Genomic DNA, 27,500 nt, shown 5'->3' with positions numbered 1-27,500 from the left:
CAATGGCAGATTTTCCCCTCTATTCCTGTTCTGGTGACAACCCAAAATTTGGGATTTTCTTTTACTTTCATTTTTGGTGATAACAAAAGAAATAGAGATGGTAAATCTCCCTAACGGGGACACAGACAGCCATAAAAAGGAGTTCTAATTAATCTTTACTATCCGAAACTAAAAAAAAAAAAAAAAAAAAAAAAAGTTTTGCCTTTATTTAGAATTTAAAGTATATCTAAAGGCAAACTTTTTTTTTTCTTTTTACTTTTGGATAGTGGAGAGGGGTTAGAACCCCTGTCAGGATTTTCTTGCTGTCTGTGTCCCCATTAGGGAGATTTATCGTCTCTATTTCTCCTGTTATCACCAAAAATGAAAGTAAAAGGAAATCCCAAATTTTGAGTTGTCACCAGAACCGGAATAGAGAGGAAATCTTCCAATAGGGAAAACTAGGGATTTCCTCTCACTTCCTGTTTTAGATATGGGACAGGAAGTGAAGGGAAATCTCCCCAATGGGACACAAGAGTGCAAAAAAAAAAAAACTGACAGAGGATATAACCCTCTATTACTTTTTCAAAAATGAGAAAAATGTTTTCTTTTAGTAAGGATGTGTCCTATCGCTATTGTTATGAAGGATCTCCATATACTGGAACTGATGAGAGCACAAAGCCCAATCATTCCATGGAAAGTCCAACATGTTCAGGCAGCAATCCTCACATTCAATACTGAATTTGTTGTTATTATAAATAATAATAATTATGAAGGTTAATCCATGCAAAGTCATCCAATAACGAGTTCTCTTCTTACTGATAAGGATCATGTTGATATTAATAATAGAATTGCTCACAAAGCATAAGATGTAAACCCCGATTATAGGTGACACTGAGTTTACCAGAGCATTGTGTATGATAATAAACAACTGACGTTTTTTTTTTTTTTAATATACAATTGTCACATCTCAATGCTGCTGTTGATCTACTGCAGCCTCTTTACAGCCACTTCATATACTACAGTGACAGCCGCATGCCATTTCTCAAGGCGGGTTTCCTGATGGTGACAACAGTGGACCAGGCCTGTGTAATGTGCATTGGCCTGGCCATTTGGAGGCTCCATGGGAAGCCCCTGTTACAGGGTGACAGCACAGTAGCACAGATGGGTGACCAGATTGTTACTTTGTATCTCTCTCAATTGTGTCTGTACAATGTTTATAAACAATGTTACTTTGTATCTCTCTTTCTCCTGTCTGTACAATGTTTATAAACAATGTTACTTTGTTTCTCTTTATCTGGTGGCAAGTAACGTGACAAGTGACAAGCTGCATCTGGTGGCAGGCAACGTGGCAAGTGACTTGCTGCATCTGGTGGCAGGTGACATGGCAAGTGACAAGCTGTTTCTGGTGGCAGGTGACGTGGCAAGTGACAAGCTGCATCCGGTGGCAGGTGACGTGGCAAGTGACTTGCTGCATCTGGTGGCAGGTGACGTGGCAAGTGACTTGCTGCATCTGGTGGCAGGTGACGTGGCAAGTGACTTGCTGCATCTGGTGGCAGGCGATGTGGCAGGTGACAAGCTGCATCTGGTGGCAGGTGATGTGGCAAGTGACAAGCTGCATCTGGTGGCAGGTGACGTGCAAGTGACAAGCTGCATCTAGTGGCAGGTGACCTGGCAAGTGACTTGCTGCATCTGGTGGCAGGCGATGTGGCAAGTGACAAGATGCATCTGGTGGCAGGTGACGTGACAAGTTGCATCTGGTGGCAGGCGATGTGACAAGTGACAAGCTGCATCTGGTGGCAGGCAATGTGACAAGTGACAAGCTGCATCTGGTGGCAGGTGACGTGGCAAGTGACAAGCTGCCTCTGAAGGCAGGTGATGTGATAAGTGACAAGCTGCATCTGGTGGCAAGTAACAAGGCAAGTGACAAGCTGCATCTTTTGGCAGGGGACATGACAAGTGACAAGCTGCATCTGAAGGCAGGTGATGTGATAAGTGACAGGCTGCCTCTGGTGGCAGGCGACGTGACAAGTGACAAGCTGCATCTGGTGGCAGGCGACGTGACAAGTAACAGGCTGCATCTGGTGGCAGGCAACGTGACAAGTGACAAACTGCATCTGGTGGCAGGCGACGTGACATGTGACAAGCTGCATCTGGTGGCAGGCGACGTGACAAGTGACAGGATGCATCTGGTGGCAGGCAACATGACAAGTGACAGGCTGCATCTGGTGGCAGGCAACGTGCCAAGCTGCATCTGGTGGCAGGTGACGTGGCAAGTGACAAGCTGCCTCTAAAGGCAGGTGATGTGATAAGTGACAAGCTGCATCTGGTGGCAAGTAACAAGGCAAGTGACAAGCTGCATCTTTTGGCAGGGGACATGACAAGTGACAAGCTGCATCTGAAGGCAGGTGATGTGATAAGTGACAGGCTGCCTCTGGTGGCAGGCGACGTGACAAGTGACAAGCTGCATCTGGTGGCAGGCGACGTGACAAGTAACAGGCTGCATCTGGTGGCAGGCAACGTGACAAGTGACAAACTGCATCTGGTGGCAGGCGACGTGACATGTGACAAGCTGCATCTGGTGGCAGGCGACGTGACAAGTGACAGGATGCATCTGGTGGCAGGCAACATGACAAGTGACAGGCTGCATCTGGTGGCAGGCAACGTGACAAGCTGCATCTGGTGGCAGGTGACGATGGCATATGACACGCTCAGTGCTCCCACTGATTCTGCATTATGGGGAGTTGAACTATTTAATTTTATATTACAATGTAATAATAGGAATAATGCGCTTCAATCATTCTGACACCATATCAGCCATAGTGCCGTGATTATTGAAGCGCCAACACCTGCTATTGCCCCAAAAAAATTGCCCACGAAAAACTGCACCCCTCCACCCTCCCTCAGGCCTTGCAAAAATTTTCTTCCATGCAGCTGATTCCGGTGCCAAAAAGGTTGGGAACCGCTGCTGTAGCGCATCAGGAGACCCGCGGGGAAATCACAAAGATCTCCGGTGAAGTTGATAAAAGTGTAATGACCGCCACCCAGAGTTGTATAAAGTACTCGAAACCCATACTTGAGTAAAAGTACAAGTGCTCGATCAAAAAGTGACTTGAGTAGAAGTGGAAGTGCTCAATCAAAAAGTGACTTGAGTAGAAGTACTAAAGTATTCAACATTTTTTGTACTTAAGTATTGCAAGTAGTTTTTTTAAAAATTTTGCTACTCAAGTACTGAAAGTAAAAGTACAAGTACTGTGTTATGTAGTTATTAAAGAAAGAAGTCAAAAGTTTGAACATCATATTGTTTTTTATTATTTCAAATGCAGCTTTTATTTATACATACAGTAGCATTTATTTTCGTATGCGCTGATAATACACATGTTTTGAGCTTCATGAAACCTGCCATCTACTGTTCTGGCAGTGGTAATTTTTCTAATTGTAACGAGTAACTATGCAGCACAAAAAAAAAATATCGGAGTAGAAGTATTGAAATCATCGAAAAAAATGTAGTGAAGTAAAAGTGGAAGTAGGAGAAAAAATTCTTCTCTAGGAAAGTACAGATGCCGCCACGGCTGGCCTTACCACTTTCATCACTGTGGTTGGCCGGTCTCACTATTCTTCCCTACCTCCTCCTCGCTGAGAAGACATGCCATCCTTTTAATAGGTCCCTTCCTCCCAGCCAGGTCCAGGCCCTACCATGGGTCTCACTGGGTCCATCAGATCCAAGCGGCACTTGGAGAAAGGCAGCAAATTGACTCCCAAGATTTTCTTTTTTCAGCAGTTTTGTGTGTCATCAGTTATGGGCGGCATTTCCCCATCTCATAGTGCCACCCATAGTACAAACTGATCAGTATGAGGAGGGGGAGCGTCTCCACCGAGAACGTCCCTCACGGGATGGTGGTGTGCCCAATGATGTCAGACATCAGCTCACTCCATCTCATGCAGGCCAGGCTGGATCTTCTTGGAGACAGGAGGTCTGAGGACAGACAGTGGGTGTTTGGCGAACTGGTCCGGTGGTGAGTTATGGAAGAGGATAACAGTATATATAATATTTTCTAAATTTTATATTTATATGAAATAATTAATGCGGGGGCCTTTTGGTGGGCATACATTTTTTGGGGGAGTGGGGGGCAGCATTTCATTCTTGGACCCAGGCAGCACAATGTCTTAGGCATTGGATATGGAGGCATATCCATGGAGGGACTCACAGACCTCTACAGGCTAGACAATGGCACCCTGACTGCTATTAGGTATTGGGATGAAATCCTTGGACCCATTGTCAGACCCTACACTGGTGCAGTGGATCCTGGGTTCCTCCTGGTGCACCACAATGCCCGGCCTCATGTGGTGAGAGTAAGCAGCCAGTTCCTGGAGGATGAAGGAATTGATACCATTAAATGGCCCCCAGGCTCACCTGACCTAAATCCAATAGAACACCTCTGGGACATTATGTTTCGGTCCATCTGACGCCGCCAGGTTGCACCTCAGTCTGTTTAGGAGCTCAGTGATGCCCTGGTCCAGATCTGGAGGAAATGCCCAAGGACACCATCCGTCGTCTCATTAGGAGTATGCCCCGATGTTGTCAGACAATACAAACACATGGGGGCCATACAAACTACTGAGGACCATTCTGAGTTGCTGCAATGAAATTTCAGCAAAATGGACTCGCCTGCTGCATAATTTTTTCACTTTGATTTTCGGGGTGTCTTTGAATTCAGCCCTCTGTAACAGGGTGATAATTTTCATTTCTATCAAATGATGTGGCATCCTTTCCTTCCTAACACATTACCCAGTCCATACCAGTATAGATCCTAACACATTACCCAGTCCATACCAGTATAGATCCTAATACATCAGCCAATCCATACCAGTATAGATCCTAACACATTACCCAGTCCATACCAGTATAGATCCTAACACATTACCCAGTCCATACCAGTATAGATCCAAACACAGTACTCAGTCCATACCAGTATAGATCCTAACACATTACCCAGTCCATACCAGTATAGATCCTAACACATTACCCAGTCCATATCAGTATAGATCCCAACACTTTACCCAGTCCATATCAGTTTAGATCTTAACACTTTACCCAGTCCATACCAGTATAAATCCTAAAAAAGTACCCAGTCCATACCAGTATAGATCCTAACACATTACCCAGTCCATACCAGTATAGCTCCTAACACAGTACCCAGTCCATACCAGTATAGATCCTAACACAGTACCCAGTCCATACCAGTATAGATCCTAACACATTACCCAGTCCATACCAGTATAGATCCTAACACAGTACCCAGTCCATACCAGTATAGATCCTAACACATTACTCAGTCCATACCAGTATAGATCCTAACACATTACCCAGTCCATACCAGTATAGATCCTAACACATTACTCAGTCCATACCAGTATAGATCCTAACACATTACCCAGTCCATACCAGTATAGATCCTAACACAGTACCCAGTCCATACCAGTATAGATCCTAACACATTACTCAGTCCATACCAGTATAGATCCTAACACATTACCCAGTCCATACCAGTATAGATCCTAACACATTACTCAGTCCATACCAGTATAGATCCTAACACATTACTCAGTCCATACCAGTATAGATCCTAACACAGTACCCAGTCCATACCAGTATAGATACTAACACATTACTCAGTCCATACCAGTATAGATCCTAACACATTACCCAGTCCATACCAGTATAGATCCTAACACATTACTCAGTCCATACCAGTATATGACTTTTGCGCAAACCAATCAAAATATGCTTATTGGGATTTTTTTTTTTTTTTTTTACCAAAAATATGTAGCAGAATACAAATTGACCTAAAATTATGAAAAAAAAATGATTTTTTAATTTTTTTGGGGAATGTTATATAGCAGAAAGTGAAAAATATTATTTTTGTTCAGAATTGTCGCTCTTTTTTTGTTTATAGCACAAAACATAAAAATCGCACAGGTGATCAAATACCACCAAAAGAAAGCTCTATTTGTGGGAAAAAAAGGACATCAATTTTTTTTAAGGTACAGCGTGACACGATCGTGCAATTGTCCGTTAAAGTAACGCAGTGCCGAATCGCAAAAAATGACCTGGTCATTAAGGGGGAAAATCTTCCGGTCCAGAAGTGGTTAAAAAAAAAAAGATGCATTATTATTTACTTTATTATTATTATTATCATCGTTATTTATTACTTTTTTTATTTTACATTGTCCCTCTAATTTTTTTTAATCACTTTTATTGCTATCACAAGAAATGTAAACATGCGATACAGCAAGGGGATCTTTAAACTATGGCCCTCCAGTTGTTCAGAAACTACAATTCCCATCATGCCTAGTCATGTCTGTGAGTGTCAAAGTTTTACAATGCCTCATGGGATGTGTAGTTCCCCAACGGCAGGAGGGCTGTAGTTTGAGGATCCCTGCGACAGCATGACAGGCCCCTTATGGAGAGATCTGGGGTCAATAAGACCCCAAATCTCTCCTCTACATTGGAAATCATCAGATCAAAAAAAAAAAAAAACATAGATCTAATGCCTTCCAAAAACAAACAAACAACAACAAAAAAAAAAAAAAACAAATGATATAAATTATCAAAAAAACAAAAAACAAAAAAAACATAGATCTAATGCCTTCCAAAAAAAAAAAAAATGATATAAATTAAGAAAAAATAAAAATGAGTCAAAATAATTGATGAACTATGGAAATGTGTTATTATGGGTGAATTCTACATTCATATTCTCTGAGCATATCACCCATAATAACACATTTCCATAGTTCATCAATTATTTTGACTCATTTTTATATTTTGTTAATGTATATAATTTTTTTTTTTTTGGAAGGCATTAGATCTATGTTTTTTTTTTTGTTTTTGTTTTTTTGATAATTTATATCATTTGTTTTTTTTGTTTGTTTTTTTTTTTTGGAAGGCATTAGATCTATGTTTGTTTTTTTATACTTTATATCATTTGTTTTTTTTTTTTTTGGTTTTTTTTTGGAAGGCATTAGATCTATGTTTTTTTTTTGTTTTTGTTTTTTTTTTTGATAATTTATATCATTTGTTGATTGTTTTTTTGGAAGGCATTAGATCTGTGTTTTTTTTTTTTCGTTTTTCGTTTTATTTGACAATTTATATCATTTGTTTTTTTTTTTGTTTTGTTTTTTTTTTGTTTTTTTTGGAAGGCATTAGATCTATGTTTTTTTATTTATTTTTTTTGATCTGATGATTTCCAATGTAGAGGAGAGATTTGGGGTCTTTTATATATATATATATATATATATATATATATATATATATATAGTGCTAATATAGAGAGAAGAAAGGGTTAGAAATGTGTGTAGAAATCTCTGCCACTCAGTGTAACCTCAGGAAGAGGTTTGCGGTTCCCTATACGTGTCAGTACAAGCCGCGCAGCGCCCCCTAGTGGCGGAGAAGGAGCATAGCGCAGCGCCCCCCAGTGGCCTATAAAGGAAGAGCGTTTGGCGGCTCCTCCTCCGGTAGGAAGTGGACGGAGGTTGTAGGCAGGGGAGAGGAGACTGACAACATCCGGCCGGTGTACGGGACAGCAACACCGGGGCTCACACCGAGGACCCTGCATGGTATGGGGGGTGATATTGACACGTAGGGATCGGTGTTATAGGGCGATGTTGGGGAATAGAGCGCCCCCTGTGTGCTGTGTGGAGGACACACTGAGACATTGTATCCATATTGATATTGTATCCTTTTCTGCTCCGTGGAGTCATATGATGAGTGAGAACAGCGCCCCCTGCTGGCTCTGCAGAGTTTAGATGCAGTTTTATACATTGTATCAATATTATACCCTTCTCTGCTCCCTATAGGATTTTTTGTTGGGGTGCTAACTCTGGGGGACAAGCTTTTTTACTATTCTTATCAATACCAGGGAGAGCAGCACCCCTGCCAGCTCTGCAGGAAGACACTTAAACATTGTATCAATATTAAATCTTTACTAGTGCCCTGTAGCCTTATTATGTGGGGATAACAGCGCCCCCTTCTGGTTCTGGAGGATGCACTTTAGGGCCCAAACAACTAATCAATTAACCACTTGTCGACAGCATATATACTGCCGCAGACTGGCTCGGCTGCGTGAACCGCTGTACCTGTACGTTGGTTTGCGGGAGGGCCCTTGTTAGCCAGCGGGGAAGCTAATTCACGGGGCCGGGCACCCGTGATTGCCGCCGCCGGGCACCCGTGATTGCCGTCCCCCGAGCACCCGTGATTGCCGCCCCCCGAGCACCCGTGATTGCCGCCCCCCGAGCACCCGTGATTGCCGCCCCCCGAGCACCCGTGATTGCCGCCCCCCGCCGAGCACCCGTGATTGCCACCTGCCGGGCACCCTTGATTGCCGCCACCAAGCACCTTTGATTGCCACTGGGCAATCATGATTGCTTTCCGGGGAGAGAGAACAGCAGTCTGCTGTTGTAAACACAGCAGACCGTTCTCTTAGCAATCAGCACAGAGCTCCTGTGATCCTCCTATTTAGGAACACAGGTCTCTGTGTTGATTCCACAAGCCCACCCCCCTCACAGTTAGAAAACAACCCCTAGGCTCACACTTAATACTTTGATCGTCCCTGAGCTAACCCCTTCCCTGCCAGTGTCATTCATTTCTGAACGAAAACCACATTCGCTGTCTGACAATTCCTTTGATCAAGAAGTTTTCTGTTCTGCTCCTTCTAATTTTCCCCTCACTGTGGTCGAAATTAAAGCCGATTTGACCCCACTAACAATTTGAAAACCGAACGAACGTTCTTAAAATTACATTTTTATTTTTTTTTGAAGGAAGACATTGTTTTTGTATGACCAGCATAAGTGACAGCAGGCGCAGGGAGCTTTTATCAATCCACATTCCTATGACCAGGGAGTCGGTCATACAGAATATATTACACTTATGTCTGAATATCAGCAAAAAACATTTTTTTTTCTTTAAAAAATAAAAGAAAATTTGATCTGAGTCTGATATTTACCAGATTCAACCTCTAATACTGTAGTATATATAGTTGGTTATTTATATCTACCACTGCATAGAGATTTTTAGGAATGAAGTGCCTTTTTTTTTTTTTTTTTATTAAACTTATTAACTAAATTATACACCACACTTTTTATTTATTTATTTATTTTATTTTTTTTAGGGTTATCCAATTAATCGAAATAATCGTCCAAGTGATAAAATAATTGCATCCCTAATGCACGTAAACATTGTATCTATGATTAAACTTTATCTGCTTCCTTTGGTCTTATCTAAGTGAATTGCCCCCCTCCCCCGGCTCTGCAGAATACACTTATACATATAAATAATAGAATCCCTATCTTCTCCCTGTAGCTCTATCAGGAAAAACAGCGCCCCCTGCTGGCTCTACAGTGTAGGTGCAGACTTGTACATTGCATCAATATTGAATCCTTATCTGCTCCCTGTAGCTCCATCAGGAAAGACAGCGCCCCCTGCTGGCTCTGCAGAGTGTAGGTGCAGACTTGTACATTGTATCAATATTGAATCCTTATCTACTTCCTATATCTTTTTTTTATTTTTATTTTTTTCCCTGCAGGAATAAACACACTACTCTAAAGCGGAACTATAGGCAAAACTTTAAAAAAACAATTCAAATAGAGTCGTAAGGAAGGGTTATAACCCCTGTCAGGTTCTCTTCCACCCCTCCCCCCCCCCCCCCAAAAAAAGGTGTGCCAATGGGGAGATTTCCCTTAATTTCCTGTCCTATAGACAAAACAGGAAGTAAGCGGAAATCCATGCAAATTAAGGGAATCCCTTTGGGCCCCACAGGTTACCAGAACTAGTGCCCCCATTGGAAGATTTCCCCTCTTACTTTTCTGGGGACACACCAAAATTTGGGTTATTCTTTTACTTTCAATAACGGGACAAATTATCTGTGAATCTCCCTAAGGCGAGCCCAGACAGTAATAAAAACCTTATAGGCATTCTGATCCCTCTCCACTCTATCCAAAGCTTAAAACGTTTTGTCTTTAGTTATACTTTATTTTTGAATCCTTACCTGTTCCATATAGCCTTATTATATGGCTTTCGAGGACCCACACTTGTACATTGTATCCATATTGAGTCCTTACCTGCTTCCTATGGCCCTATCAGGAAGAACAGTGCCCCCCTTCTGGCTTTGGGGACACGGCCCTAGCAGGTAAAACAGTTCCCCCTTCTGGCTTTGGGGACACACACTTATACATTGTATTAATATTGATTGAATCCTTGTCCGCTTCCTATGGGCCCTATCGGGGAGAACAGCGCCTCCTGCTGGCTCTGGGGACACATTGACATAATGTATCCATTCTGAATTAATATTATTAATATAATCTCTGGACTGCTGACTGAGCTGTGATTGGCTCGCCTGTGTCCTATTCTGATAGTAAGTCCCGGTTCAAAAATTTGTAATGCAGGAACCCTGCGAATCCACTGCGGATTCCTGCATCACACAACTCGCAGGCAGTTCACACTGCCATATGCGAATCACTGGGGGTGTCAATACAAAGTTAACGACACCCCCAGATCAGTTCGTATATCTCAGTCCGAACTGTCAGTTCGGACATGAATCGGATCGCATACAATCCGATTCTGGTACGGACCCAAAAAAGGGTCCTGTGCGAGTTGTGTCGGAATGCGATGCAAATTCAGCCATACAATCTGTATGGCTGAATTTGCATCACACAGACATCGCATGTGATTTGCAGAGCAGTGTGCTGCGAATCACATGCGATGTCTGTCATCGCATAGGTTTGAACCGGCTCTTAATACAATTCTAGTCATTATCAGCTAATCTGCAGGCTCTGTGAAGGAAATCCAGCCTAAAGCAATGTCCACACTGCTTCATGATCAGCTCACAGCGCCCTCTGCTGGCCCTGCTGGCTATAAGGTGATGCAATGTATTATTGACTCATTCAGCTCTAAGCAGCTTGCTGCATTGTTGCAGAAGAGCGCCCCCTGCTGGTATGTAGAATACGCACAGCTATGAATATTCTACTGCCTGACATCTCTGCACTGCATTTCCCAGCATCCCCCTTCCTCCAGGAGCATGCTGGGTATGCAGTGTGGAAGATCCTTTGCTGGGAAGGATCAGCAGCCCAGTGGGGAAGTTGCAGGCGGTGAGTCATGTGTTGCTTTTTCCATTCTCTGATGTTCGGTGTCTGCACTGGCCCTGATCTCCCATTATACAGATCTGGTGCTGGAGGAAGTCCCCTATCATCACTCTTGGGTTGAGTTTCGGGGGGAGGGGGGGATTAGTATTCAGAGAAATCTGATGAGCTGCATATTTCTGAGAGCTGTATAGTGCATGATGGTAGTGGTTGTCCTGTGTATATACAGTGCCTGAGCACACTGGTTCACATTAGTGCGACTTATCAAAGTCGCATGACGGGTCGCACCCCGTCAGGGTGGATTTGATTTAACCCCTTCTCGACAGGAAGGTTTTACTCTTTAATGACCAGGCCATTTTTTTGCGATACGGCACTGCATTACTTTAACAATTGCTCAGTCGTGCGACGCTGTACCTAAATAAAATTGATGTCCTCCCCCACAAATGTAGCTTTCTATTGGTGCTATTTGATCACCTCTGCAATTTTATATTTTTTAGGCTATAAACAGAGTGACAATTCTGAAAAAAACTAGGGGGAAGGATTTATGTCATTTTTATTTATTACTAGTAATAGCAGCAATCAGTAATTTTTTAGCAGGACTGCAACATTGCGGCGGACAGATCGGACCCCTAACTGACATTTTTGACACTTTTGGGGGGACCAGTGACCTTAATACAGTAATCAGTGCTAAAAATATACACTGTAACTGTACTAATGACACTGGCAGGGAAGGGGTTAAAATCAGGGGCGATGAAAGGGTTAAATGTGTGCCTAAGGGGTGCTTTCTAACTGGGATGGGCTTGCGGAATGAACAGAGACCTGTGATCCTATATAGGAGGAACATGGGATCCCTGTGTTCATAACTGACAGAACATTGGTCTGCCGTGTTTAAATCGGCAGACCGCCGTTCTGTCTCCATGGGGAGCGATCCCGGGTGCCCTGCAGACATCGTGGCCACTGGGCCCGCTAATTAGCTCCCTCTTTGGCTAATCGGCACGTGCCCCCGCTAACAGTCCCACTAAGTTATGTACAGGTACGTTTCGCGGGACAGAGCCGACCTTCTGCAGTAAAACTACGGCGGCTGGTCGGCAAGTGGTTTAAATCCTCATTCTTAAAGAGCAACTGTCATCTCTGTCCCGCAGCGGCTCCTCCTCTGACCCACTGTTGACTCACCGATAGTCCCATTCACTCTAATGGCACGGCTGGTGATGCGGCAGTGACACAACAAGGTGAGGGACGTGGCGGCAGCAGGTGAGTGGATGCTAACAGGCGCTGCTATGATGGATCTGGAATGACAGGTGCTCTTTAAATGTAAGGACTCATTCTTGCTGGTAGTTAGAATCTTTATTATTTGCAAAAAAATGAATGTTTCCCGTTTAGAATAATAAGCGGTCAGGTTAGTAAAACAGCGATATCAGAACCGATTCATTCATACAGTTTGTAGTGTACATAGATTTGCAAAACAATGGGATAAAGGAATATTTCTGAACTTTGTTTTATCTCATGGTTACTGGGAAATTGTGTGAATGCATCGATGCAGTGCATTGTTATCTCAGCTTGGATTCATTGAATGAGTTTACCAAAAATGTAAATATTGCAGAATACACATCGTCATGCTACATAACTAAGCTCCATTTCATGCTGAATAAACTAAATTATCAATGTATCTTAAATGGAAAACTATCTTTAGATAGATTTTTACTCCAAAACCTTTTTTTTTTTTTTTTTTTAAATCTGATTTAAATAAAAAAAAAAATATATATATATATTTTTTTTTTTGATTTAACACTCTTCCAGTGTTTTTTTTATTTTTTTTCTCATTTTTGTTTCCCCCCTTTCCTTTTTTTTCCCTCTTCCAGTTTTTTTTTTATTTTTCTTGTTTTCATTCTTTTTTTTTTTTTTTCTCTCTTCCAGTGTTTTTATTCCCTTTAGCTGGTCTGTTACAAGCTTCTAAAGCAGGGGTCTTCAAACTACGGCCCTCAAGTTGTTCAGGAACTACAATTCCCATCATGCCTAGTCATGTCTGTGAATGTCAGAGCTTTACAATGCCTCATGGGATGTGTAGTTCCGCAACAGCTGGAGGGCCGTAGTTTGAGGATCCCTGTTCTAAAGTGATAACCTACAAATTGCTGGCCATAGATATCTTGTTTTTTTTTTTTTTTTTCCCTCATTCTTTTCTCCTTTTTCCTTTTTTTTCCCTCTTTCAGTGTTTTTTATTTTTTTTACTTTTTTTTTTTTCCCCCTCTTTCAGTGTTTTTTTTTTCCCCTTTAGCTGGTCTGTTACAAGCCTCTAAAGTATTAACCTACTAATTGCTGGCCATAGATATCTAGAATATCTGCCAATCCCTGCTGAATCAGCCAAACCTGAAGCCATGGGTAGCCCTGCCAGCACCACCTGGCTTGACAAGTCCATTTTAAATATTGACTGAGCTGAGAGGAGGTGGGAAGTGACTGCCCAAGGCAGCTGCCTCTTCTGCCTACCCCGTTTGGCCCAGCCCTGTACCCAGCAATACCAATGCCATCCCCTCTGACCCAAGGTGGTGACATCCCACCATATCTGTATCCTTGCCGTCTTCTAGGCTTGTGAATCTTGCAGAGGATTCCTGGCATTTCTTGTTGGCTCCATTTTTCAGCCTCTGAGCCCTTCCATTGTGATTTGTAGGTCAGGATGATCGGCACATGTTGTGTTTGTACAGAGATGATTATGTTCCAGGGATGGTGTAAGATCACGCTTTTTCATTTCCCTAATGAATGGAGTGACTGTGTGGAAGTAATGAACTCCTGTGACTTTCTGTAATCTCATGTCTAGGGTACGGAACTCGCTCCCTGACCTCCAGGTTCTGCTGCAAGAGTGAAAATCACTTCCCCATTTCCCCATTTACTCATAAAGAACATGAAGTTTAGATATTTTCTTTTCCTTTTGTGTATTTTTTTTTTTTTTTTTTTTTTAAGCTGTAGCCAAAATAATAAAACATTGTAATATTGCCAGCAGCTACACAAGAATTATTTCAGTGGTGGAGGTGGAAGGTGAAAGGGCCATTCTATCTTGTGGTTGTGGAATTTGTAGCCTCTGTAAGCCAATTAGCTCGAAAAGTTGAGCAGGAGTCTTTCACAATGATTGCGGTAATGAGAGACTGTTGGGGGAATCACAGAAGGCGTTTTATTGGGGAGCTCAATGTAAATGTTGGTGTAATAACGCAGTAATGCTGAATATTTTGATGTGAACCTTAGAAGTGCGAGCTCTTGGTGTTCTTCAACACAGGCCGAACATTTCTCCAGGTGTAAAGTTATGGAAAGGTGGAGTAGAGGAGTAATAGAAGATACGTTTAGGAGAGAAGGTTGGGTGATTGCAGACAGCGGATAATGGAGACAGAGCCAGTTGGTGGGGGGGGGGGGGGGGAGATTGCGGTGATCAGTGTCAAGGGGAAGTGGATTGGAGACAAGGGGAAGTGGGTACTAGGGTGATTGAAGACAATGAAGATTGAGGAGAGAAGATTGGGGGGGATATTGGGGGCAGAGATGATGGGGAGAGGAAATAGGGGGGGGGGTATTCGGAGATGGTCGGGGGGGGGGTCGTATATGATGGGGAGAGGAAATGGGGGGGTGGGGGGGAGGGGGTCGTATATGGTGGGGAGAGGAAATGGGGCGGTCGTAGATGGTGGGGAGAGGAAATGGGGCGGTCGTAGATGGTGGGGAGAGGAAATAGGGCGGTCGTAGATGGTGGGGAGAGGAAATAGGGCGGTCGTAGATGGTGGGGAGAGGAAATGGGGCGGTCGTAGATGGTGGGGAGAGGAAATGGGGCAGGGGGGTCGGAGATGGTGGGGAGAGGAAATGGGGCGGGGGGGTCAGAGATGGTGGGGGGAGAGGAAATGAGGGGGGAGTGAGGGTCGGAGATGGTGGGGAGAGGAAATGAGGGGGGAGAGAGGGTTGGAGATGGTGGGGAGAGGAAATGAGGGGGGAGTGAGGGTTGGAGATGGTGGGGAGAGGAAATGAGGGGGGAGAGAGGGTTGGAGATGGTGGGGAGAGGAAATGAGGGGGGGGGGGGGAGAGGGTCTGAGATGAAGGGGAGAGGAAATGGGGGGGGGGGAGAGAGGGCCGGAGATGGTGGGGAGAGGAAATGAGGGGGGAGAGAGGGTTGGAGATGGTGGGGAGAGGAAATGAGGGGGGAGAGAGGGTCGGAGATGGTGGGGAGAGGAAATGGGGGGGGGGGGAGAGGGTCTGAGATGAAGGGGAGAGGAAATGAGGGGGGGGGGGGGAGGGTCGGAGATGGTGGGGAGAGGAAATGGGGGGGGGGGGGGGGAGAGGGTCTGAGATGAAGGGGAGAGGAAATGAGGGGGGGGGGAGAGGGTCGGAGATGGTGGGGAGAGGAAATGAGGGGTGGGGGGGTCAGAGCTGGTGGGGTGGGGAAATGAGGGGTGGGGGGGTCTGAGATGGTGGGGATAGGAAATGAGGGGTGGGGGTCGGAGATGGTGGGGAGTGGAAATGTGGGAGTGGGTCGGAGATGGTGGGGTGTGGAAATGAGGGGTGGGGGGGGGTCAGAGACGGTGGGGAGTGGAAATTGGAGGGGGGGGCGGAGACTCTGGGGAGAGGATATCTGGGGGTTCAAAGATGGTGGCAAGGGAGCACAGCTTGGAAACGGTTGTCGCGCTTTCTCTTCCTCACGACAAGTTTCCCCAAGGATTATTTTTAAAAAAGACATGTTTAAAAAGATTAAATCCGGGATGAAATGACATTTAACATGTTGATGTGTTTATGATTTTAGGAATTTGGTTTGGATCTTCTATAAATCTCAGTACTGTGAAATTAATTGCTTTACAGCCTCATTATTGAAGCAACCGATATCTTGTATATTGTGTCCAAATCATGGCTGAAATTCTGTTTTTTTTTTTTCTTTCTTTCAGGTATTCGCCTCTCTGAACGCAGCAGAGTATGGGTTTATTTTCAAGTGGGGAATATGGAAGCCAGTGCCTCAGATGATGTGGATAAACTGAAGTCGCGGTTTTTATCTGCGTGGCATAATATGAAGTATAGTGAGTCAACTTTTAAATCCGACACAGGATATATTTTAAATGCGGATCTAGCCCAAAAATTAGCCGATTCTTCTTCTATTCCTGATCTGTTACTGTATAATTAATGGCAAAACTTTGTTTACTATTATCACTGAAAGTAAAAAAAAAATCACATTTTGGGTTGTCACCAGAGCAGGAATAGAGGGAAATCTTCAAACGGGGATGCTAGTTCCGGTGACCTAGGGGGCCCCAAGGCCTCACTTAGAAGAGTTTTCCTCCTGTTTTGGCTATGGGACAGGAAGTGAAGGGGAAATCCCCCCCCCCCCAATGGGACAGGAAGTGAAGGGGAAATCCCCCCCCCCCCCAATGGGACAGGAAGTGAAGGGGAAATCCCCCCCCCCCAATGGGACAGGAAGTGAAGGGAAACCCCCCCCCCCCCCCAATGGGACACAGATGTAGATTACAATGGTGGCAGTTGCAATTTTTTTTTTTTTTTTTTTTTTTATTGTTTTAGAATTTACACAACAGTTTTATCAAGCTCATACTGTATATTAAAAAAAAAAAATCACTAAACAATTTTTGTACATGGAAACACAATAAAATACCCAGTTCTTTGGTTAAATAAAAAAGATGGGGTTGTGATGAGTAAATGGATACCAAACATGTTAACCTGTAAGATGGCGTGATACTCAAAGTTGTCAATGGGCAACACTTTAAAAGCATTTACAAGTTACCGTATATACTCGAGTATAAGCCGACCCGAATATAAGCCGAGGCCCCTCATTTTGCCACAAAAAAGTCGGAAAACGTATTGACTCGAGTATAAGCCTATGGTGGAAAATGCAGCAGCTACTGGACCCAACTGGACCACCATGAGACACAAAACAAGGGCTGTGGGCATGGTACAGAAGATGCAGTGCTGTGGGCATGGTACTGGAGAATGTCCTGTACCATGCCCCCAGCCCTGCATGAGGAAATGGTACAGGAGATGCAGGGCTGTGGGCAAGGAACGGGAGATGGCACAGGAGATGGTACAGGCATGGCAAAGATGGTACAGGCTTGGTACAGGAGATGCAGTGCTGCGGGTATGGTACGGGAGAATGTCCTGTACCATGCCCGCAGCACTGCATAAGAAAATGCAGGGGCTGCACCGGAGTCTCACTTACCTGTCGGTGAGGTGCCTTACATTTAAAAATGGCTCCAACACGCCACCGCGCATGTGCCGCCGATGCTCAGGGGAAAAACCCGTACACGTTCGGCTATTCCCAGGCAGACAGCGCATGCGCGGTGACGTGTTGGCGCAGGGCGGCGCCATTTTTAAAAGGTAAGTGAGACCGTGACTCAAGTATAAGCCGAGGGGGGGCTTTTCAGCAAAAAAAGCATGCTGAAAAACTCGGCTTATACTCAAGTATATACGTTATTAATCAAGAACTGTGAATTTTGACCGTAGAATTTTCGATCTCTCCGATGTTGGCGGTGACAACTCACAGAAGTCCTTAGTTTCCGCTCTGTACACAATTTACACAAGGCCCTAGCACAGAAAATTTTGGGGTATTTCCAGGGTAAGAATTTTGTTGCTCAGCAATTAAACCCAGCAACAAGTATTTTTAGCAGGCCAGCAGCTTCTGCCATGACGGGGTCATCCAGCCAAAAATTAAACCTTTAAAACCGTCCCTTCCCAACTGATGCAGAACATAATACTTTTGTCTAGGGGATGATTTAACCACTTGACCTCCGGAAGATTTACCCCCCCCCCCCCCCCCTTCATGACCAGCTCCATTTTTTGGTGATGCAGCATTGCGTTACTTTAACTGAAAATTGCGCAGTGGGGGGGATGGGAGGAAAACCTCTCCAGAAGTCATAAGGGACACACAGGTATTAAGGGTATAATTTATTATGGAATTCCATTATCACATTAAACTGACACAAAGCACTTAAAGAGACAGTCACCACAGCAGGCAGACGCCGTGCACGATACCCGGGATCACCGTACAGTCTGCGGAGTGGGATCAGTACAGCTGTCCCAGTATTTCTTCCCTAAGACTCCCAACAATGGAGCTCAGTAGATTCCGATTGAAACTTGAGGCTTCTGTTTTTGTAACCTGACTGACTGATTCACCCCTTGGACCAAGGGAAGAAAATTTTTCACCAACTTGTGTTTTTCTTTGTTCTTTAAGGCTGGGTCCTCAGGACAAGAACATATTTTAGGCGGAATTCACCGTTGTTTTTGCTCGGAAAATGTTACCACTTCAAACTTGATGGTAAGTCGCAGAAGATGCTGTGAGCACTCTGAGATTTGTTAAACGGGAAGTATGGAATGTTTCTGAAATAAATGTGTGATTTATGGATCTTTTTATGATTGGGTATTTTCCAGCACCATAAAACCGTTCCCAACCATTAAATGCATTTTTCTCTAAAGACAAGCCCAGTAAGTGCTGTGCTGCTCAGATTAAAGCTTAAAGTAGAGTTCCAGCCTAAATAATCTTATTAATGCCCCCCCCCCCTCCCCCAAACACCTATGCTGACCAGGGCCGCTGATAGGGGGGGACCACCAGCCCTCTTGTAGGGGGCCCGAGCACACAGGGGGGCCCACACAGAGAGGGGGATTAGTGATGGACAACAAATACAGAAATCTTCTTCCAGCACCTGAATCTGATCTGTCCCTCTCCCTGCTATCAGCTTTTATCTGTTGAGAAAGAGACAGTCGTCCCTCACTAATCCCCCTCCCTTGTGTGGCCCCCCCTCCCAGCACTTATCTCTGCTCAGGAGTTTATTTGTAAATTGTAACTTTGTTTCTCTCTCTCTGTCTCTCTGATCACTGAGCTCCAACTGCCCAGCCTGTATATTTTTCTCATCTCATCTTTTTTTATTTAATATAGTTTTTTTTTTTTTTTTTAGATTTAGCAGGAATTATGCGAGTTATGTTATATTTGTGTCTGATAATAGTGATTTTGTTGTAATTTTAGCTAAATATATCTTTAATATTTTCTTGGGGGGGGGGGGGCCCTGCCAGGTAGTCTGTACGGGGCCCCCGCAATTTCTAACAGCAGCCCTGATGCTGACTAACCTGCATAAAAAAAATGTGTAAACTTGCCTATTTTCAGCCTGCTCTAGTCAGGTGATTCCCCCCCCCCCCCTGTGGCAGCTGCAGGGGAGAGGAGAGAGCAGATCCCCCCTGTGGCAGCTGCAGGGGAGAGGAGAGAGCACTCGACAATGGCTGGGAAAGTTGGGAGTGCTGACATCAGATAGGCTTCAATGGCCCATCCATTGGCGCTCCTTCCTCTTCCCTGCAGCTGCCACTGACTAAGGGGAGCCAGATCGCATAACTGGACTGGAGTGGGCTAAAAAATGTTTATTATTTATTTTTTTACACAGGTCAGTCAACATGGGTGCTAGATGAGGGGAGGAAGCCTTTTTTATTTTATTAAAAAAAATATTTAAAATAATTAATAATTATTATTATTATTATTATTAAAATTATTTAAAATACATTTATTACATTTTTTTTTATAAAAAAAAATATATATATATATATATATATATATATATATATATATATATATATATATATATATATATATATATATATATATATATATATATATATATATATATATATTTTTTTTTTTTTTTTTTCAAGACTAGGTCAGGTTTATGCTGGAATTCTACTTTAAAGTGTTAGTAAAGCCAAAACCTTTAATTTTTGATAAAGGATTACAACCTCTGTTTGGCCTTGGGACATCTTTGTCCCATTGGGGGAATTTCCTTTCACTTCCTGTTCTAGGACACTAAAGGAAGTAAAAAAACCTTTTCAAACTATAAAAAATGTATTCTTTTTCAAAGCAAAATAAATGCTCTTTGATGGCTGTCACTAAAACAAAGTGTCTCCATTTGAAGATTGCCCCCCTATTTTCTGTTCTGGTGACAACTCAGGGTGATGATCATCTGGACAAAGAGGGCAAATCTCCTCAGGAGGGGGGGATGGAGTGCGCACACAGCAATAATAAAAAAAAAAAAAAACCCCAGAGAAGTTCAAACTCCTCACCACTCTATAAGAGTCTGTTTTTTGGTTTTTTTTTTTTTTTTGTAGTATTTTTCTTTTTAGGTTTTCTTTTTTTTTTTTTTTTTTCCTTTTTACGTTTTTTCTTTTTTTTTCTTTTTACTTTTTACGTTTTTTCTTCTTTCTCAGAGGGGTGCAGGCTGTCTGAGATTCACAGAAATTACAGAATGTTTATGGAGTTGACACTTTTGACAACAGCAATACCTTGTCATTGGCTATTGTTAGTAGTGTTGTCTCCATTAACCTTCTGTAGATGTTGGACAGTCTGCACCCCTCCAAGAGCTCAATGATGGCACATTGCTTCTGGTTGAAATCCATTATTTATCTGGGGTGAGGGATTACTATACAGCTGCGGCCAAAAGATTTCAGAATGACAAATATTAATTTTCACAGTCTATTTCTGTGTTTTTGTATCTTTTTGTCAGGTGTTACTATGGTATACTGAAGTAGAATTACAAGCATTTCATAAATGTCAAAGTCGTTAACATTACATAAAGTTTATGTAGAGTCAATATTTGCGGTGTTGACCCTTCATTTAAAGACCTCTGCAATTGGCCCTGGCATGCTGTCAGTCAATCAATTTCCGCGCCACATCCTGACTGATGGCAGCTCATTCTTCCATAATCAATGCTTGGAGCTTGTCAATTTGTGGGGGATTTTGTTAACTTGTGGTCAATCCTCAAGAGACAGGTGATCAATGGGATTAAGGTCTTGGAAGTTTCCTGGCCATGGACCCAAAATTTTGATGTTTTGTTCCCCAAACCACTTATCACTTTTGCCTTATGGCAAGTCGCTCCATCATACTGGAAAAGGCATTGCTCCTCACCAAACTGTTTGATGGTTGGGAGAAGTTGCTCTCGGAGGATGATTTTGTAACGTTCTTTATTCATGGCGGTGTTCAGGGGCTGACTGGCAACTTTTGGCCCAGGGGGCAAGTACAAACCAGAGGCCCATGGTGCAGTGACTCGGCCCTCCTCCCACTCTCCCTCTTCCTGGCCTCCTCCTGAACCCCATTCCAGGCTGAAGCTCCATGCCAGGCACTCTCTACTCACTGGCCAAACTTGTGGCTGGTCGGGGGAGAAGAGTCTCCAGTGGGACATGGAACCGGCCTCTGCTCAGACACTCCTCAGTTTACACCATCCCGCCGGGGGGGAGGCTTGCACTGCATCCTTGTCTTCATCCCGCACTCAGTAGGTTAGCGTTTTTACTTCTTTTCACCAGGAATCCTTTAGGCATGTCTGTGGCAGAAGCAGTGCAGCCTTTTTACGGGGCACCAGAGCGGCCCGGGGGGCAATTGCCCCCCTGCCCCCTGGCCCAGTCCTCCCCTGGCGGTGTTCTTAGGCAGAATTGTGAGTGAGCTCACTCCCTTGGCTGAGAAGCAACCCCACACATGAATGGTCTCAGGATGCTTTACGTTTGGCATGACACAGGACTGATGGTAGCTTTTCTTCTCTGGACAAGGTTTTATTTTCCGGATTTCCAATACGATCAGAAAGGGGATTCATCAGAGAAAATTACTCCAATGCATTGACTGGGTATTTTCAGCCACTTCTGCTGTGGCTACCTGAATATAATAGCGCACAGCAGAGATTGGCATGGATAGAGTAATCCATTCTTTTTTTTTTTTTCAATAGATTGATAAATCAAGCCATGTATGGCCAGATTTAGACTGGCTGCACTGTTGCTGATTTGTTTGGAGTTCAGCTTCAGCAAAAAAAGTCAGTAATGTAATCTAATCTTTGCTCTATGAATGGAATGCAAGCACCTTGAATAAAGCCTCGAAGCCTTGAACCTGGTGTGCTCTGTTATGCAAATATGGACTTCAGCTTCCAACCTCCTATCTCTGGTCTGTTCTTCCTGTGCCTCTCTATTGGTCATTTGGCCACCTATCGCAGTTATGGACCATGGGGTTTGGGAGGAGACGGGCCTTTCAACAAACTTTTTGCACCAAAGTTTTCAGCACTATAAACCAAGAGTCTCCAAACTTTTCACTTCAAGGGCCACATAGTATATTTTACCCATATTCACGGCCCGAATTTTTTTTTATAAATAAGTCCATAGCAGTGGAATGGAAGAGAATATAATTTGCCAGGCTGCCGGTAGCAGGGCTGCATGGTGCACCTCTGTCCTCTGCCCATGCCTAAATGCTGTAGTTTCATGCCTTTCATCGGTCTTCCCATCAGTCTCCCTGCACATTTGTGTCCCCATTAGCTTTTTTTCTGCAAATTGATGTCCCTATAATAGCCACCCCACAAATTTGTGTCCCCATCAGAATCTCCCTGCACATTGGTGTCCCCATCAGAATCTCCCTGCACATTGGTGTCCCCATCAGAATCTCCCTGCACATTGGTGTCCCCATCAGAATCTCCCTGCACATTGGTGTCCCCATCAGAGCCTCCTCCAAACATATTTGTTTCACCCTCAGCCATCAACCCCCCCCCCCACCACCAACAGCGTCCCCATCACAGCCCTAACCCCCCCCCCACCAATTGCGGCTCCATCAACAGCAGTCACCCCCACCCCACAGAAGTATCCCCTTCACAGCACACAGCAGTCAACCCCCCCCCCCCCATTAGTGTCCCCATCAGAATCTCCCTGCACATTAGTGTCCCCATCAGAATCTCCTCCAAACATATTTGTTTCACCCTCAGAGCCATCAACCCCCCCCCCCCCAACCAACTGCGGCTCCATCAACAGCAGTCACCCCCACCCCACAGAAGTATCCCCATCACAGCACACAGCAGTCAACCCCCCCCCCATTAGTGTCCCCATCAGAATCTCCCTGCACATTAGTGTCCCCATCAGAATCTCCTCCAAACATATTTGTTTCACTCTGAGCCATCAACCCCCCCCCCACCAACAGCGTCCCCATCACAGCCCTAACCCCCCCCCCCCAACCAACTGTGGCTCCATCAACAGCAGTCACCCCCACCCCACAGAAGTATCCCCATCACAGCACACAGCAGTCAACCCCCCCATTAGTGTCCCCATCAGAATCTCCCTGCACATTAGTGTCCCCATCAGAATCTCCCTGCACATTGGTGTCCCCATCAGAGCCTCCTCCAAACATATTTGTTTCACCCTCAGCCATCAACCCCCCCCCCCCACCACCAACAGCGTCCCCATCACAGCCCTAACCCCCCCCCCCCCACCAATTGCGGCTCCATCAACAGCAGTCACCCCCACCCCACAGAAGTATCCCCATCACAGCGCACAGCAGTCAACCCCCCCCCCATTAGTGTCCCCATCAGAATCTCCCTGCACATTAGTGTCCCCATCAGAATCTCCTCCAAACATGTTTCACCCTCAGAGCCATCAACCCCCCCCCCCCAACAGCGTCCCCATCACAGCCCTAACCCCCCCCCCCCCAACCAACTGTGGCTCCATCAACAGCAGTCACCCCCACCCCACAGAAGTATCCCCATCACAGCAGTCAACCCCCCCCTCCCCTTAACGGTGTTCCCACCACTGCCATCCCTCCCCTCCCCACAACTGTTCACTGATCAGAGCTATTGCTCGATTCTATTCCCCTGAACTGTGTCCCCAACATAGGACACACAAGTGTCCCTATCAGAAGCAATCTTTTCCCATCCACACATTTGTTTATTCCCTATCAGTCTCTCTGCTGTACAGTGTGCAGACCTTCTGCAACTTACGGCTCCTGCCCTGCTGTATGCAAAAGGACACCAATGGTAACTGCAGGGTGGGAGCAAGGAGGTGCAGCCTGTCCTAGCAAGCAACACATGGTGGAGGCTTTGGGAGTGGTTGGGGTATCTGCCCTGCATGTTGCCGAGGGGGGTGGGGAGAGGAGTATGCATTGCAGGTTCCACAACCCGACAGATTGAGGACTCTAGCTGCAGGCTGGTAAAATGTCCTAGCGGGCCAGACGTGGCCCATGGGCCGTACTTTGAAGACCCCAGCTATAAGCTATTAAAAGGGTTTCTTTCCCTTTTTAATGCTAACTTGAACTTTACACTCACTATGGCTGGGCTATACACATTTTACACCTTGATGCCACACAAAAAAAAAAACTTTAAAATAAGCTCACTGACCTCTCTAGCTGCTCACTGTGGAGTAATTCATTCTCAAAAAGGCATGAGAAGCCGTGAAGACTTAGAAGTCCAGTCTGGGTACTGTTTCCTCCCCTCTTCCTGTTCTTACATTGACAATTAGAATCCTGGCAGGCTGCCGAGTCACTACTGGTTGGGGAGTGCCGAACTACAGAGAAATAGGTGAAAGTAAAACTTAGCTTTCCATTGTGGCTGCAACTACGAAGATCACGAAGGATTAAGGCTGCTCAAGAATAGGTAAATAGTTTCAGGCCTTAGTTTCAATAAATACTAACCCCTCAGGGTAAGCAATATGAAACAAAAACAGAAATGGATGCAGCTCAGGCTCTAAAGGATCCTAATCACTAAGCCAACCGGTATTAGTGCCGGCCAGGATGGAGCTTGTCCCAGCTCCAAACATCCATGTATAGGAAAGTAGTGTCCTGTAAGCTGCAGGTCCAGTGTATCAGCCTGGGCTCCAACCAGGCCGGGCTCCAACCAGGCCATGGTCCAATGCATTTCGCTCCACCCCTGAAGCTTGGTCATGGAGATCAGGGTAGACAACTGCAGGTAGCTTGTGTTGTGAGAACTGATTTTGGTGAGACCCGGGTACACTGTTACATGTCAACTTGGAGTTGCCTATGCAGTGCCTATATAGTGTGGAGTCTGATTTCAGAATATGAACAGACTAGCTACTCACAAAGAAACCCATGTGCACCATCTATCTAAAATTAAACGATATGAAGGATTCTTTCGAGTTGTCTTGAGTTTTTTTTTTTTTTTTGCTGAATAATCTCCCTAACCCCAAGTTGCATGACCAGTGAAGCTTTGTTTTATAGACTCTGATGAGGTCTTTCCTGATGTCTCGGAGACCAAGACGGTGGCTAATGGAGATGCATGTGGTACAGTGGAGGAGTTCCGAAAGGACTTTATCTCCAGGATATGGCTGACGTACAGAAAGGAGTTCCCCCAGTTGGAGGGGTCAACGTGGACGACAGACTGTGGTTGGGGCTGCACTTTGCGGACTGGACAAATGCTTCTGGCTCAGGGACTACTAATTCATTTTATTGGACGAGGTAGGTGTGATGAGATTTTCTGTTTGTAGATGCTTGTAGGTTTCTATCAGTAGTTCTTTATAAAGTTTATAAAATGGCAATGTTTAGGTGTGGCTTAGAAAAAACGATGTAGCTTGGTCTAAAGCCTGGTACACATATCAGACTATTGATCGTGTTTTTATTTACCGTATTTATTTTTTTTGCATGCTAGTCTCATATCGCAAATAGGAGGTTACCAAAGTTCTGAAAATTCTCGTATGACAATAAAAATTCGGAAGTAATGTAATGCATTCATATTGTGTTACTGTACTGTATATACTGTATTCAGCCGACAACTGTGCTGAATAAACGAAAAATCACATGGAGCCCAAAATAGTCATTTTGGCTAAAAAATTATTTACAGACCTTTGGAGCCCAAATGCAATTATTTTGACTAAAATCGGCTTTTTAGACACTTGGGAGACCAAAATACTGTCATTTTGACTAAATGATATCCTACAAGAAAAATTTTCCGGGTTTGTCCCTTTGGATAATATCGGATGAACTGCCTTGATTGGCTCTTGATAGCTGTGTGCTATCAGATTTTCGTATGATCACGATTTCTCGTACGATTTTCTGATCTTGTGTACAGGCCTGTACGCAAGGTTCCTCCAGAGGTTCCTAGGGGTTCCTTGAGATGTGGCTAACTTCCAGTTTTTATGGTATCTGCATAGTTTCGGGGGCAAACACAACTTGGCAGACCCAGCTGCATGACACCAATGAACTTTTAAACTGGTTGTAAGGGGGTGTTCTGACCACCATTGTAGGAGGGGGGGGGGGTTACTACTGACCACCCATGTAAGGGACATTTTTCTCATTGACCACCGGTGAATTTATGATTTTGCATAGTAGTGTTGGGTTAAACTTTTCTCTGGTTTTTATTAGGAGTCCCTATCTGTACGACTTATGGTTTGTCCTGGTTACACTTTTCTGAGACTAAAAGTAATTTGAGTTGTCTTTGGAAAATCTTTGTGGGGAGGCTTGCTCTGATAACTAATGCCTCGTACACACGCAACGATTATCGGCCGACCGATCGTCCGACTTTTGTCCAGAGTGGTGTTTTGTTGGTTGGAATGTGCCTAGACTGCACACGAATTTTCTCGGCCAACAAAAATCTACTTCAGAAGTGATGTCATGTTCTGGTCTACTTTCCGTGTGTTTTTTCTTGCCCAGTCTTGCTCATCAGATTGTCTGCCGAAATCTGTACTGACTGACGGAAAATCGGCCGTTGTGTTGACGGCCAACAAAAATTTTCTAGCCTGCACATCAGATTTTTTTCGGCCGAAAAGTCGGAGTCGGTTGTCGGAAGCATCATACTAACAAGCCGAAAATCGGCCGATCGGACGTTGGCCGAAAATTCCCGGCCAATAATCGATGCGTGTGTACGGGGTTTAAGGTTTTTTTTCCATCTATCTGGAGAGATTCCCTTTCACTTGTGGGCAGGGAATGAAATCTCTCCAATTGGGAGAGAGGGGATGGCGGGGGGGGGGGGGGACACAAGGGAGAGAGGGGATGGCGATAGAGTATTGCTTTGTACTTTACTGGTAAGTGGGTACTGAAATAAGTCCGACCATACACTACACGGTTCAAATCTTGACTGGTTCAGCAGGAACAGGCCAAGATTGGAACCGTTAATGGGCAGGCTGAATGTACCAAGTTGATTTAACATGGATATAACTAGCCTGCTGGATTCACTTGAGATTATCGCAAGCGGCTGCTATAGCTGCTAACAATCTCTGTCTACTCCCCCCGTTGTCATCTCCCACCTGGGAGATGACAATTGCTGATTCTCTTGTCAGCACTGCATGTGTTGATGGGGGAATCGTGGTAATTTCTTTCCTGCAACTCGTGATTCCAGTAAAGATATTCGTACAGTGTATGGCCTGCCTGAGGGTCCCAAATCATAAGTCGAAGGACGAACCTCCAGTAACTGAGCAAGTACAACTAAACTTCACTGGAAAACATAAACCGGCCTCTAGGGCCTTATGCATAAAGGTCAACCATCAATATCAAGAGTCTTTGGGGTCCTGAGACCACGTCGTTCTCTTATACAGTAATGTCTTACGAGTGGTAAACAAGTGACCATAAATCGGGACTGGCGTCTCGACCACCATATACTACTTGCAGTAAAAGTAAAAGGATAGTGTGGCAAGCAGAAATCGAAAAGAGAAGAATGTAA

General features: G+C 44.5%; 1 protein-coding gene across 3 annotated transcripts in view; it reads left to right on the top strand.

Annotated features, from left to right (window-relative positions):
• Positions 1 to 7,498: 7,498 nt before the first annotated feature.
• ATG4C (autophagy related 4C cysteine peptidase) overlaps positions 7,499 to 27,500 on the top strand; it is a 53,689-nt gene continuing 33,687 nt past the window's right edge. Inside the window, exons 1-4 of one of the 3 annotated variants that reach the window (XM_082265162.1) lie at positions 7,499 to 7,593; positions 16,011 to 16,139; positions 18,296 to 18,379; positions 25,067 to 25,303. In XM_082265162.1, the coding sequence (XP_082121288.1) occupies positions 16,064 to 16,139; positions 18,296 to 18,379; positions 25,067 to 25,303 (397 nt within the window). In that variant the 5' untranslated portion in view covers positions 7,499 to 7,593; positions 16,011 to 16,063. Of the gene's footprint in view, positions 7,594 to 11,098; positions 11,119 to 16,010; positions 16,140 to 18,295; positions 18,380 to 25,066; positions 25,304 to 27,500 lie in introns of those variants that run through there. The other 2 variants (XM_082265163.1, XM_082265161.1) reach the window with 2 other exon arrangements.

The sequence above is a fragment of the Pelophylax lessonae genome, assembly GCF_965119305.1.
Source record: "Pelophylax lessonae genome assembly, chromosome: 8".
Taxonomy (NCBI): Eukaryota; Metazoa; Chordata; class Amphibia; order Anura; family Ranidae; genus Pelophylax; species Pelophylax lessonae.
The sequence above is the reverse complement of the archived record's forward strand: the minus strand, read 5'-3'. Positions and strand labels throughout refer to the sequence as shown.